We start from the raw sequence: 12960 nt of genomic DNA, 5'->3' as shown, positions 1-12960 counted from the left end.
GCTCTTCTTACACCCGGCTACAGCTGAACTCAGAGGCAGGCAGCAGTGGAGAAAGAAACAAATGGAAGCCAGGAATTACCTTCCTTTCAGGAGACAAGGACTTGAGTCTCCAGCTTTGTTGGTACCAGTTACCTGGCCACTTTCACCCAGCACAAGGCTGACAGATGAGGTCCAGCTCTGCACCAGTTGTTCCAGTTTCATTCCTCACACCAGCACAAACGTTTATAGTCACCAAGATCAGGGCTAGTTAAAAACTGACAACATCGCCACACAAACGCTTGTGCCAGCACCAGAACGGGAGTGGGAGCACGGCAGATGCCCAGAGATCCCACTCACTCTTCTCAGTAGCTGCCTGGATTTGTTTTATGAAATCTGGATGCCTAACTGCAGCTCCAGGTGAAGCATGACACAAAGGCACCACAAACACCTCAACCTCCTAACACAGGCGTAAATCACCAGCTTCTCACATGTCATTCCAAACAGGAAGAAGGTTTGCCTTCCACAACCGCACCCAGAGCCCGCCAGCCAAACGTTACGTGTCTGGAGCCAGCCTGCAAGCCAAGGCAAGCAGGAACAGGACCTGCTGTGGGAATTCAGAGCCTCTTCTCTGTCCTTTGCTTGGACAGCTCTGTGGCTCTTGCAAAACAATCCTGGTAGTCACTTCTCAGAATTTCTGCCCCGTTTCTGTTGGTTTAGCTTCTGATGCACATGTTTGTCTGTGAAGTGCTGACCTGCTGGTTTGCTCCTTGGACAGAAGTATGTGTATGCTCAGGGCTGGGAAGACACGTGCAGCAGTTAGTCATTCTAATATTGCTGTCTTTATCTAAGGTACTGGCCTCAAAAGCACGGTACCACTTCTTGGACCGGCATCCTACATCCTTCCCGGCCCTGTGCGTATGGCTAAGCAAAAAAATCAACATAATCTCTTGCAACACATAGATATTACGTGTGTTGCAAACACAAACCAGGAAAATCAGAAGGATGAAGAGAAATAGAAAGCAAAAAGAAAAACCACCCTCCTACAAAACAATGGGAGCAGCAGTTTAACAAGGACATGGGAGAAAAGGTGTATTTCTGGAAGAAAGGTAAGCAGCTGTTCTTCCTTTGTTCCCACTATTTTACACTGCAACAAGGTAATGTTAATTTTAAACAACCATTCAAGGGTGAAGTGTCATGGCATGTAGCTTGTTTAGATTAACCCTGCCTGAAAAATTTCACCATGTTTTCAAACTTCGCCGTATTTCCCTTTGTGGAGCAGGGCTCCACAAAAGCTTCCAGGTTCCGCACGAGGTGAACACTTTGCACGAGCAGCTCCTTCCCAGTGTACTTCGGGAGCATTACTCACACGGTATGAGCTCTCCTGCCAGAGCAACGGACAGCTGCTACACAAACAGGTTTGTTACAGACCCTTCAAAACATAAAAAGGGAGGAAGAACTTACTGCGAGAGATGTGTGGCCCCTGACCTGCTGCTTATTAACGGATGGAGAGATTAGTCATCAAAAGGCTTGGATGCTATGGCTGGCACACAGACCTGAACAGCGAGTCCATTCCTTCTGATTTTACCCATTTTAAGATCTCTAAGCTCATGGTTGGGTGTCTCCTTCTGTGCTGCCGCTGGCAAGGCCACCAGCACCTACCCATATTCTCTTTTACCTCCGTAGCAAACCCAGCACTGTAAGTGACAAGGCAATTTGCATTATAACTCACGCTGCTTTAAGAGAGGAAACCTTCCCCTGACTTCTCCCCTTCCACGACTACTTTGCATCCCATCCCAGCAGCCAAAAAAGTCCACCTTCTCTGCTGGGAAAAGCCAGCTCTGGCACTAGAAAGCCGCACCCCAGCACGCTGCGCTGTTGGCATGAAATGGGACCAGTAGTCAAGGCTGAAGAGTATTATCATACTCTTTAATTTTAATTATAACATCTGCTTGTAACATTAACCTCGCAGTCTCTTCTCCCCTTTGTGACAGCCAACTTCAGAAATTTTGAAAAGACTGAACAAGGCCAATAAAAATTTAATGGTGGTGACAGCTTTATTCTCAGATCTAACAAATAAAAAAAACCTACCCAAGCCTCAGATCTCAGGCAATAATCTAAAAGAACTAAGAAAAAGCAAAAGCAAAATAAATAAATTAAAAAAATAATATTTCCAGCTATGAAAAATATTGTCACTGATTCAGAACTTAAATGAATTTTTATTTGGCTTTGGATAACAACCTTTCAAAACCCACACAGGGGAACTATTTTCTAGAAAGCAGAATTTTTAAGTGTTTTTTTGATTAGCTTTCCAAGTAGGCAGCTTTTCTGTCCCTAATTCTAGGAGATGAGCCAAACACAATAAATAAGGTTGAAGCTGGCCAGCATCTATTATCCAGCGATCATAATTTCATTTAATTTGGAAACACTCGGGAGCGTACGCCCTGTAGAAAGAGATACAAAAAGCAGACCCACCCCACTTATTTGCTAGAATTCTCTCAAATTATTAATATCACTGAAAGCTAGAGCAGGATTTACATTGTCAGACTGAAATAATGTTTCACGGGATAAGGCAGAGAGGGCTGCTCATGAATGCAGTACCTTACTGCCTGGTTTGAAATGAAAAACTAATCAGGGGATGTACTAAATGGCTCAAAGAAAGGCAAGCAGGATGGAAAACCTGCCCCTCCTCTCTTAAATACTTTTGCTGTTAAAATTTAGCCCAGCTCAGTGTGACTAAAAAGTAGTCTTCTGGCTTCTGTAAAATAAATGGATCACCTTAAGCATTCTTCACATAAAGCCTGCGCATTATGACACACCAGAACCCGACGTGGATAAATCAGCACCATCAGGCAGCAGAGGAACACGTCGGCTCAGGAAGTCTGGGTGAATTTAGCGTATCACTAGCACAAATCTGCTCTTTGGGCACCTTAATCTATACCTACAAACTTAGCCGGCATATTTTAGTGAGCAAGCGGAGACAAAACTGAATGAATGATGTGGGGTGTGGGTATGAGGAGCTCGGGCGCGGGCTCTGCTCTGCTGGCCACAGGCGGACTGGAAGAGCTCGAGAGCTCAGCTGGAAGAGAGATGAGACCCACACTGCGGTGGCTGCAGTTCCTGCAGTTTTCAGATTTGCAACACGGAGTCCTGGGACATTGTCTCTCCACAGCAGATCAAAGCTCCTCCATGCCTGCCCTCCCTTCTCGGTCTCTAAGTCACACACGGTTTTAACAATTTTGGAATGGCTTCACCGTGAGTAGTTAAAACGTGAGGAGTTCCATACAAGCAGTTTTACATTGGACAAAGCTGCTGAGGGCTGTGAGACTACGCCAGCAAACATCGCAACATGCTTCCCTCGGTCCTACACACCTCCCCAGGCATCTGCCAACAGTGATACTGCTTTCCCATGAAGTCTGCTAGGGATTTTGAGACTGCACATTGCTGTTTGTCCCTGGAGCCGAAACAAAATATGAGACGAGATGGATCTGTTGGCTGATGAGCTCTGCATCCCTCAAACCAGCAGCTCACAATGGTAATGTAAAAGGACTTAACAAATCTTATTTCAACAAGATGAAGACGTTACTGCAAGCAGCTGTCGCTCCTGCCTCTCTGCTGCTACCTACTGCTTTGCTGTCACAAAGGCTGTGGAAACTTCTCACGGGCATCACTGCAAGGCCAGGTCGGGTTGGCTGAAGCCACCAGTGGAGATGGCAGTAGACAGTAAGGTGCAGATGGCCACAGTGGTGTGTTTAATCACTTCTGCTAGATCGAAAACAGCACATCTGCCCGTGGCCTCATGTCAGAGAGAAACCAGCGCACTTCAGGGAATGGCCAGTAAACTAAGCACCACAAAAAAGAGCTTTTCTACCAGTCTAGGTACTGTGTTCTTTTTTTCAGCAAATAAACCTGAGGGGCTGCTAGGTACACTGCTGCTCACCACTCATCCACACACCGGCTAACGAGTTACCTTCCCTCTGCAGGCAGAGACAGGTACTGGAGCCTATCTTACCCTGTCACACTGCTCAGCTTCACTTATTTTTCTTCATAGTCTTGCTAGCTTAGAGACAATATCCTCTGCCTAGATTCTCCCACCCTGAGAAAGGACCAGAGATGGAGGTGGCCCCATTTGAAAGACAAAAGCTGAATGTCATTGTCATTGTAATTAATATCCTGCAGAGGCATGAAGAAAAGCAAATAAAAAAGGATGAAAAAAAATAAAAATCAAAACAAAATTAGGTCAATCCTCTTTCCCGAGCGATCTTCCGCAGACAGCCCAAGGACCCTCTGCTCTCCACATCCCACGCTGCACTCTTCACCTTACTGAGGCCTGGCATCTCACTTCCACCATCCCGTGCTGGGGGAGGACAGGCAGCCTCGGAAGGGCAGAAATCAGTCCTGCTGCACACCACCAGTAATCTGACACTGTCTTTAACAAGATTATCTTGTATCCCGCTCTCCTCCCTCCCCCAACACACACAAGAAACCCTTTTTAAGGCTAGTGCTGGTTTGTTCTCTACTCAAGGAAGCTTATGCTACTGAGTAATCTGCACTTTTTTCCTCCCCCTGTGCAATTCCTGTCTCTGGGTGATTCTCCTTTTCCTCAGTCTTACGCTCTTCTCTCCCAGCATTGTTCCTGATGTGGAGAATGATTTCAGATGCCAGTCTAAGTGTGTTTCAGAGACACAGCTTTGGACACAGAATGGCTCCCTGAGACAGGGAGCCGGAGAGGACATTTCCTGTGCTCTCACTCACCCCTCTGCAGCCGCGGGGACCACCAGCATCCCCTGCAGAGCCATCAGGTTTCCCATCCCCTCAATCCAGCCATGCTAACAGACACTTAACTGTGGTGATGGGCAGAAGGGAAGAGGGGAAAAGACAGGCAGCTCAATACAGTAACAGTGAAGGACCATGTTTAAGGACACTGGCACAAGTATGCTTCAGACAATGGTGTCAAATGCTCCAAGGATGAGATGGGCAAGAAACACGACCACAAGAGAGCTTTAAGAAAACACTAGGATGGGGAAGAGTAAGTGAAGCCTCATATGAAGAAAGCCCCTTGTAGGATAGGAGGCATGAAGATGGGAAGGAGACTAGTTAAGGTTTATAAAGTAATTAGACATCTCTTAATCAGTGATACTGCTTTCCCATAAAGTCTGCTAGGGATTTTGAGACTGCACATTGCTGTTTGTCCCTGGAGCCGAGAGCTCACCAGCTGCATGCTGTCAGGATGAAAGCTTAGTGCTGAGCCTTCACCACAGGCTGGTCCCAAGCATGCAGGTTCACCCAGCCCAAGCTGAGCAGCTTTGCTGCAAAACCCCACCTGTGCTGGCGAGCTCCCTCCCATGTATTGCAGAACCTTGCTGGCACAACAAGGATGGGTGTTCAGGTTTTGTTGGTTTTTTTTTTTTTTGCTACAGTGATGCTGATTATTTCACAAGGAATGAGAGAAAACTCATCTATCCTTCCAGACACATACAGTTTAGAGGGAAAGGTCAGTTGGTTATGTCTTAACAGGCAGTTGAGTGTCTTGTCAGACCAAATAATACAGAATTATAAAAATTCTACCTGCAACCCTGGATGGGTCAGATAGTTTAGGACTCAGATCTCATCAAACACTGGGAAGAAGAGTTTGGGTGCTAATGGAAAGGGGTTAGAGACAACATTTGAGAAAGTCTCCAAGTTAACTTAGCTGCAAGGACAGCTCCTAAACTTGCTACCAAACCAAACATAATGAAACACTGTACTTCATACAGACACCTGCTAAAAGCTCAGAGGTCACATTTTCATAGCGTGAACGTGTACAAGTCCACAGTCAACAAGAAAAACACTTCTGGGGATACAAAGGCTCTAAGCTTTCAACCTTACACTCACAGGTTGTTCCTGATATTTTTATACATACCTGAGCCTCTTTTCAATCGTCTTCTTGCAAGTTTAATTTGATCCTGAAGAATCTGGACCCAGTCCCTAGGACCAGGAAGTTTATCCACATGGTTAGCAGTGCAGTACTTTTCTGTAAAGACTGAAATAAAGAGATACCGTCTTTATGAAATGTGCCACCAGAATGAAGAAGAGTGGAGAGGATTATAAACAAAATAGATGAAACTATCCACTTATCAAAAAACATTTAAATGGCCAAATACAGGATTGTGAGAGCAGAACCCAACTCAGCGTTTCACAAGTTTATCATTCAGAAATAATTTTATGCATAAATGTCACAGTAATGCCATAGTTACTACTTTAAAAAGCTTATCCCAGAGAAATGGTCTTCAACTGATGTCTTCCATTCATGAATTTCACATGCAAACATCACAGAAAAATGACAGTGCACTTTGAACTGAGTCTCCAGTTGCGGCCGGCCCTTATAAACGCTGCCTTCCATGTAGCACAAGTAGAGCTGAAGATCTGGTCATCTGGTGGTCTCTTGGACAGTTCCTATGGCTGCAGGCAAACTGATGAAACACAGAAGTCCTACCACTGCAGAAACCTCTATGGTTCTCATACTGCCAAACCAGACGGAATAGAATATTTACAAAGCTACTAAAAAACCTGAAAGCCGTTATCTAGGAAAGGAAATATCCTACAGGTCCAATTTTATAGTTTGTAAAAATGGTACACAGGGGGGTCAACATTATCTTTAACTCTATATTTACTGCACGTCTGGCAACGTTACACCAAAAATAAAAAATTCTAAATGGAGTGAAACTGATGCAATTGATTTTCATCATTCAACCGAGAGGTGTGCAAACAACAAACAAGAGCAGAAAGAGAAAAAATACTATTATTGTTAGTATCGGTACTGCAGCCTTGGTCAGAGGTCTCAGAGCCCAGTGTCCAATTATGACTGGCAAACAAAGAGAGAAAACTGGTCCCAGCTCAAGGAATTTGTAATCTTTGAAATAAATGTCGCACAAATGGGCTGGGGAAGCATGCAACAAAAAGAGCCAATTTCAGTATTTCTATACACACGCTTTTGAAACAACTCTGGATGGTAAGCGTAAGGGGTCCAAAAGTAATCACACCCTCCAAACCCTTTCCACGTTAACAGCTTCACAAATCCGTGGCCTGAAAAGCATTAGCAATACTCTCCTCTGTAGTGTGCTCAGCAAGGACGCCAGCCCAACTCTTCAGGCTTCCCAGGTAAGCTGACACAGCCCCACACACTGCCCGTGTCCGACCGGCAACAATCATGGTCTCTCTGAAGGCAGAAATAATCTTTCCCTTCTGAATCCTTATGGTACCTGACACAGCGGAAACCTGATCAGTGACGTAAGACTCCTACTCACGTTGAACACCCAGCTGCAGCTCCTGCTTGTGAACAGGGCCTGGGGACAATCTGTGACACTAGGCTGTACCCAGGCCACCCACCGCAGGTGTCTGCTGTGGGAATTACCGCTCCTGCCTGCTGCTGCCTGCACAGGAATCCTGCACAGGGTCTGGCAGCCTTGGAGAGCCAGTACGGTAACTCGCTTCTCTAACTTGATTGTTCTTCTCTCGAATAAAAGTCCGAATAGCTTTGATTGCTCAATGCGTGGTTAGGAAAAGACAAATGTGGGCAAAAAGGAATGGGAATGCAAAAGGAAGTGTGACCTCCCCTTTCTAGTCCACCTGAGCTGTATGGTGCTAACAACCCCTCTATCCTACCATCACAGACTGGTTTGAGCTGAAAGGGACTTTAAAGCACCATCTACTCCAACCTCCCTGCCATGGGCAGGGGCATCTTGCACTAAATCGGGTTGCTCAAAGCCCCATCCAACCTGGCCTTGAACACTGCCAGTGATGGGGTATCCACTGCCATGCAACATCCAAGAGATTTTCATCCTGTTAATTTTTATACAGTCATAGGTATTAAAAGGAGAAATCCGGGAAGAAGACAACCTGATTAAGTTAAAGCACATCATCACCCCGCTCACTGTAAAAAAAAAAAAAAAAAGAAAAAATTTCCTAATGTCCAATCTAAACCTATCCTCTTTCAGTTTAAAACTGCTGCCCCTTGTCCTATCACTACAGGCTTTGGTAAAATGTGTCTCTCCACCTTTCTTACAAGCCCCCTTTACACACTGAAAGGCGGCACTAAGGTCTCCCCAGAGCCTTCTCTGCTCCAGGCTGAACAGCCCCAACTCTCTCCCCTGTCCTCACAGCAGAGGGGTTCCACCCTCACATCATTTTTGTGGCCTCCTCTGGCCCTGCTCTGTTGCAGAACACTGGGTAGCAGTGTGGGCGGTCGGAAGATTACGTGCTTACGTTACAGGAATGCAGTAACCACCCACAATGGAAGAGGCTTAGTGGGACACTATATAACTCTGTTCATTACATAATAAAGTACCATTTTGCATCTTCTATATTAGAATAAGTGTCTAAATGGACCTTGACGGCAGAGGTCAAGTGCCAAAAATCACAACAAGTTTCCACACTGCTCCAACAGGTCCATGTCTCTGCTGTGCTGAGGACTCCAGAGCTGGACCCAGCGCTGCAGGTGGGGTCTCACCAGAGCGGAGCAGAGGGGCAGAATCACCTCCCTTGACTGCTGGCCACGCTTCTCGTGCAGCCCAGGATATGGTTGGCTTTCTGGGCTGCAAGCTCACATTCCCAGCTCGTATCTAATTTTTCATCCACCAGTATCCCCAAGTCCTTCTCCACAGGGCTGCTCTCAATCCATTCATTCGCCAGTCTGTCGTGATACTGGGGATTGCCCTGACCCAGCTGAAGGACCTTGCACTTGGCCTAGTTAAACTTCAGGAGGTTCACAGAGGCCCACTCCTTCAGCCTGCCAAGGTCTCTCTGGATGACATCCCTTCCCTCCAGCAAGTCAGCTGCATCACTCAGCTCGGTGTCATCTGCAAACTTGCTGAGGATGTGGCCAATCCCACTGCCTATTTCATTGACGAAGGTATTAAATATTACCGGTCCCAGTATAGATCCCTGAGGCACTCATCACACATCTGAACACAGCTCACTGACTTCTTCACTGGCTGGATTTCTAGACAATGACATAAAAAGTAAAATAACCACTTTTTTTTTTTCATCTTTTTTCCTCCAGTTCTGAGCGAAAGATTGATGTGACTCAGAAGGGAAACTGATTGCCCTGGAGAAACGCTGCAACTGATTCAACAAGTGTCACCGAACACCCAAAGCCAAAAGAGAGAATATCTCCCTGGCTAATCATCCTGTTGCAGAAGCGCTGCTTTCCTTGGAAGGACGGCAGTTAAAATGTTTTCAGACAGGAAGAACAATTTTCAAGCAAACAGTCCCTCCTTTAAGTTCTCTGCTCATTTTTGACATGAATGTAGCCTTTTCTCCACTTTTGTATCTCTGTAACGGAAAAGGACTTAAAGTACCACTGAAGGATATCTGGGCACGTGGTACAGGAATGTCCTAACAATAATAATGCAAACAACGTGATCTTGTTCTGGAGGAGACTTCATACTGGCTCAGTTATCTCTTGGAATAAAAGAAACCACAGTGTCCAATAGCCCAGCTCTTTGGGGCGAAGAAGGGTGCTGTTGGAGCCAGGATGAGCAAAGACCCACAGGAAGTCAGCCCCTGGCATCCTACTCCATCACAGCTCTTAGGGATGGGCTCCCTGAGGAGGGATCAGGCACCAGCACTTGGGCAATGCTGAAAATGCCAGTAAAGATCACTGTGGTAACAGTGGTACCTAGTAGTACCATCACAGATGAAATTCATCTGTTGGAACTACTTTCTTCCCCCAAGCTCAAGGGAAGAGGTTAAACCAAGCCTCAGAGTTTGCTCCAGTAACACAAGTTTAGCTACTGAGAAACACTGCTCGCTGCAGTGGGTGATGACTGCTGCTTCAACAGTGCTGCTGCATCTACTGAAAAACATTTCTTTTATCACACTGCTGCTCAAATTAGTGCTTTTTTTTTTTAAATGCATTTTCAACTTTTTCTTTCATTTAACTTATTTATCAAAACTTTTAAGGAAGAATGACTTACAGATAGAGTGAATTTGGATTTTTTTGCAGATGACTGAGCTCAAGGAAGGAACGTATAAAACAGTTTTTGTGACCTAAACCTAAGTATAAGCATAACTGTAAGAAAGTCTGCCGGCAACTCTGTATTAGGACTATGACACAGCCACAGCACACACTTTATCACAGAACTGCACAGGTTGAAAGGGCCCTCTGCAGGTCTCCATGTCCAGCCTGCGGCTCAAAGCATGGCCAGCTAGATCAGGATGCTCTGGACTGTGACCAGTCAAGTTTTGAGTACTTCCAGGGATGGAGATCCCGCAGCCCCTCTGAGCCTCTATTCCACCGTTCAACCACTCTTATGTTGGAAAAGTGTCTTCTTCTACCATGCTGAAATTTTCTATGTGCCTGATGTCTCCTGTGCCTCTGAGAGAGTCTGGCTCCATCTTCTCTACACCATCCCATTAGGTAGTTGTGGACAGCAATAAGGTTTCTCCTGAATCACCTTCTCTCCAGTTCCCTCAGCCTCTTCTCATATGTCATCTCACATACATACTTCTCCACTTACCTGCCTCAGCACCATAAGTCTTGGTGGCTCTCCACTGGACTCAAGCCGGTAAGTCAATGTCTGTCTTGCTCGGGGACAGGGGCCAAAAGTGGACACAGAGGTGGCTGCAAAAGGTTCCCATGTCTCCTTTTGCTGCCAATGGACTTAAAGAAGCTCTTTTCTTTACCTTACATCTCCTAGGTTAGCAATCTGTACCTTGGGATGGGTCACAGCCTCTAAAACAAACTCTATTTTACAACACAGCCTGTCTTTTGGTAACTTGGGTATTTTCCCTAGTATATCGGATTTCAAAATTACAGAATCCAGTTCAGAATCTCTGGCCCAATACTGGCTTTTTCTGTGTCGTGATCACAGAGTTTGGAGGTACACGTTCTTCTGGAAGTCAGAAAGCAGTGATGGCTAAGAAAAACCACCCAGCACAGGATGCTCGCACCGACTAAGAAATCTGCTCTCACAAGAGATGGACCCCACCGTTCTTACGAGCATCAAACCCATCTCAGTCCCAGTACGATCTTCCTTCACCTCTCCCCAGTCCAGACACCAGCTACTGAACTATTGACATAGCAGGCACAGTCAGATGCAGTGCAAGCCTCAGAATTTTGATTGAAGAGGATCGGGTATTTTGTTATTACATTTTCAAGATTGCTTTGCATCTCTGGTATCTGGGAAAAAAAATTATCTTATATGAACATTGAGTTTCTAACCTTAGAGCCTGACTTCAGAAACTGGGATCATTCGCTTAAAATTAACACAAGCTGTCCCCGTAGAAGCTATTTTTAACAAATGAATGAAAGGGAATAAAAATAAGACTGCATATTTTAATAGACCTAATACACGTCAGAAAGTCTAATCCCCCGATGCTCTCCTTAGCTGAGACTATGTTCTAATTACACATAGGAAAGAAAGCACAAAACATACCTTTTATTGCACCCACAATATTTTGGTCTAGTCCTTTCCGGTTGTCATTGAGCCCTCTTTTCCTTTTGCCGTTTGGTAAAGAGTTAGCCAAAGTCTTGTCATCAAAAAATGCACAGACCAGCTTCCTGAAGAGCAGACTTCCTGAGCGAGTATAGTTTGATAAGATAGAGTCCAGCTGTGATTTCGGCATGAAGACGTCAAAGCCTTCTGCAAGTTGCACTTCTGGCTACCAAAAGAACACAAATGTTTTAATTAAACGAGCATTCAAAGACACGATTTGACTTCAGTCATCATCTGGTGAGACTTCACAACCACTTAAACCACGAATCTTTTCCCAACTATTCGGCACCACAGCAGCCTACTTCACTGGAATCAAACCCCATCAGGCAAATCAAACAATCGTACCCAAGCCTAGCCCCTGTAACAGCTTAACAATTACTGACATTATTTCTAGGTGTACAGCTGACAAAAAGAAACTTCACTATGAGATAATAATGACAAACCAGAGGATGGCTCCAGAGCAATACTCCTATGCGATGCTTTTTGGACATTTATCCAACCATGTGATGGACCTGTTTCACTGCCCAGTGATGTGAACAAGCGTGCTGTGGGGCAGCTGGGCGCTTCCAAGCGGCACAGATGCAGAGCTACCAGACCGTTCCACGTGGTTTCCCATGAAGGCTTCCAGCACAGATACAGCCCGTATGAGTAGATGTAGACGATGAGTAGAAGCAGATGATAAGCTTGAGATGGCCCTTGGAACCAGCACTTCTTTATCACCCACTTCTCCCTCCTTCTCATATGCCCAAAATGCATCCTTAGAAGAGGATGATGTGGACCAAAAGCCTCAGTGGTAAATCACAGAGATTTACGCAATTGCTAGGAAGTGAGATGGCGGGGAAGAAGAGGAAACAAAGTCATCCTGTATTTCACAAGAGTCTCATCTCAAGTGCATTGTGGGCCAAAGCAGACAAAAGCCTTCAAGGAAGTCCCCTTGCTAAGAGTCTTTTTGCTGCCCCTGTCTGTACATATCAGAAATTGCATGAGCAATATTTGCAGTATTTTCTTCCGTGACTACCACACAGTGCTTACACAAGATGTCTGTTTGGAGTAGTTATATCTAGAATGAAGATACATCAAGAATAAGCTAAAATTTTTAAGACAGTATCTGGAAGTTGGCAAGGGGAAATAAAATCAGTGATCATGATGCAGGAAAATAAGCTAACATTATAGCCTTGCTCCTAATAACTTGCTTTTTTTTTTCCCTTAAATGAAAATACATCCACCAGCAATGGTGCATTTTCAGAGCTGTTTACAGAGCAAGAGCAAACACAACCTTCCATCAAATCACCTGCAAACGTCTCGAGTCTAGACGGAAGAAAGGGCTGGCAATCTCAGAAGGGTTTGGCTGCGTAACTCTTCCCACGGATTTTTAAAAATCACTATCAAGAGAGTTACAGCAAGCAGAGTATTTTCAAAGCTTTTACTATCATTGCATATGCACGTGTGATGTGCGATAAAACTGAAGATTACAATGCTTTGGGAAGCCAGGATGAAGAATCTTACA

The 12960-nt window shown here is 45.2% G+C and overlaps 1 protein-coding gene across 1 annotated transcript in view; it reads right to left on the bottom strand.

The window, feature by feature from the left end:
- The window catches only part of BEND7 (BEN domain containing 7), a gene marked incomplete at its 5' end in the record, with an annotated part of 43037 nt that overhangs the window by 7738 nt on the left and 22339 nt on the right, over positions 1 to 12960 (bottom strand). Inside the window, 2 exons of the mRNA XM_010141791.1 lie at positions 5879 to 5998; positions 11394 to 11619. Coding sequence (XP_010140093.1) covers positions 5879 to 5998; positions 11394 to 11619 — 346 coding nt within the window. The remainder of the gene's footprint in view (positions 1 to 5878; positions 5999 to 11393; positions 11620 to 12960) is intronic.

This window comes from Buceros rhinoceros, unplaced genomic scaffold (assembly GCF_000710305.1).
Source record: "Buceros rhinoceros silvestris isolate BGI_N320 unplaced genomic scaffold, ASM71030v1 scaffold1728, whole genome shotgun sequence".
Taxonomy (NCBI): domain Eukaryota; kingdom Metazoa; phylum Chordata; class Aves; order Bucerotiformes; family Bucerotidae; genus Buceros; species Buceros rhinoceros.
The sequence above is the reverse complement of the archived record's forward strand: the minus strand, read 5'-3'. Positions and strand labels throughout refer to the sequence as shown.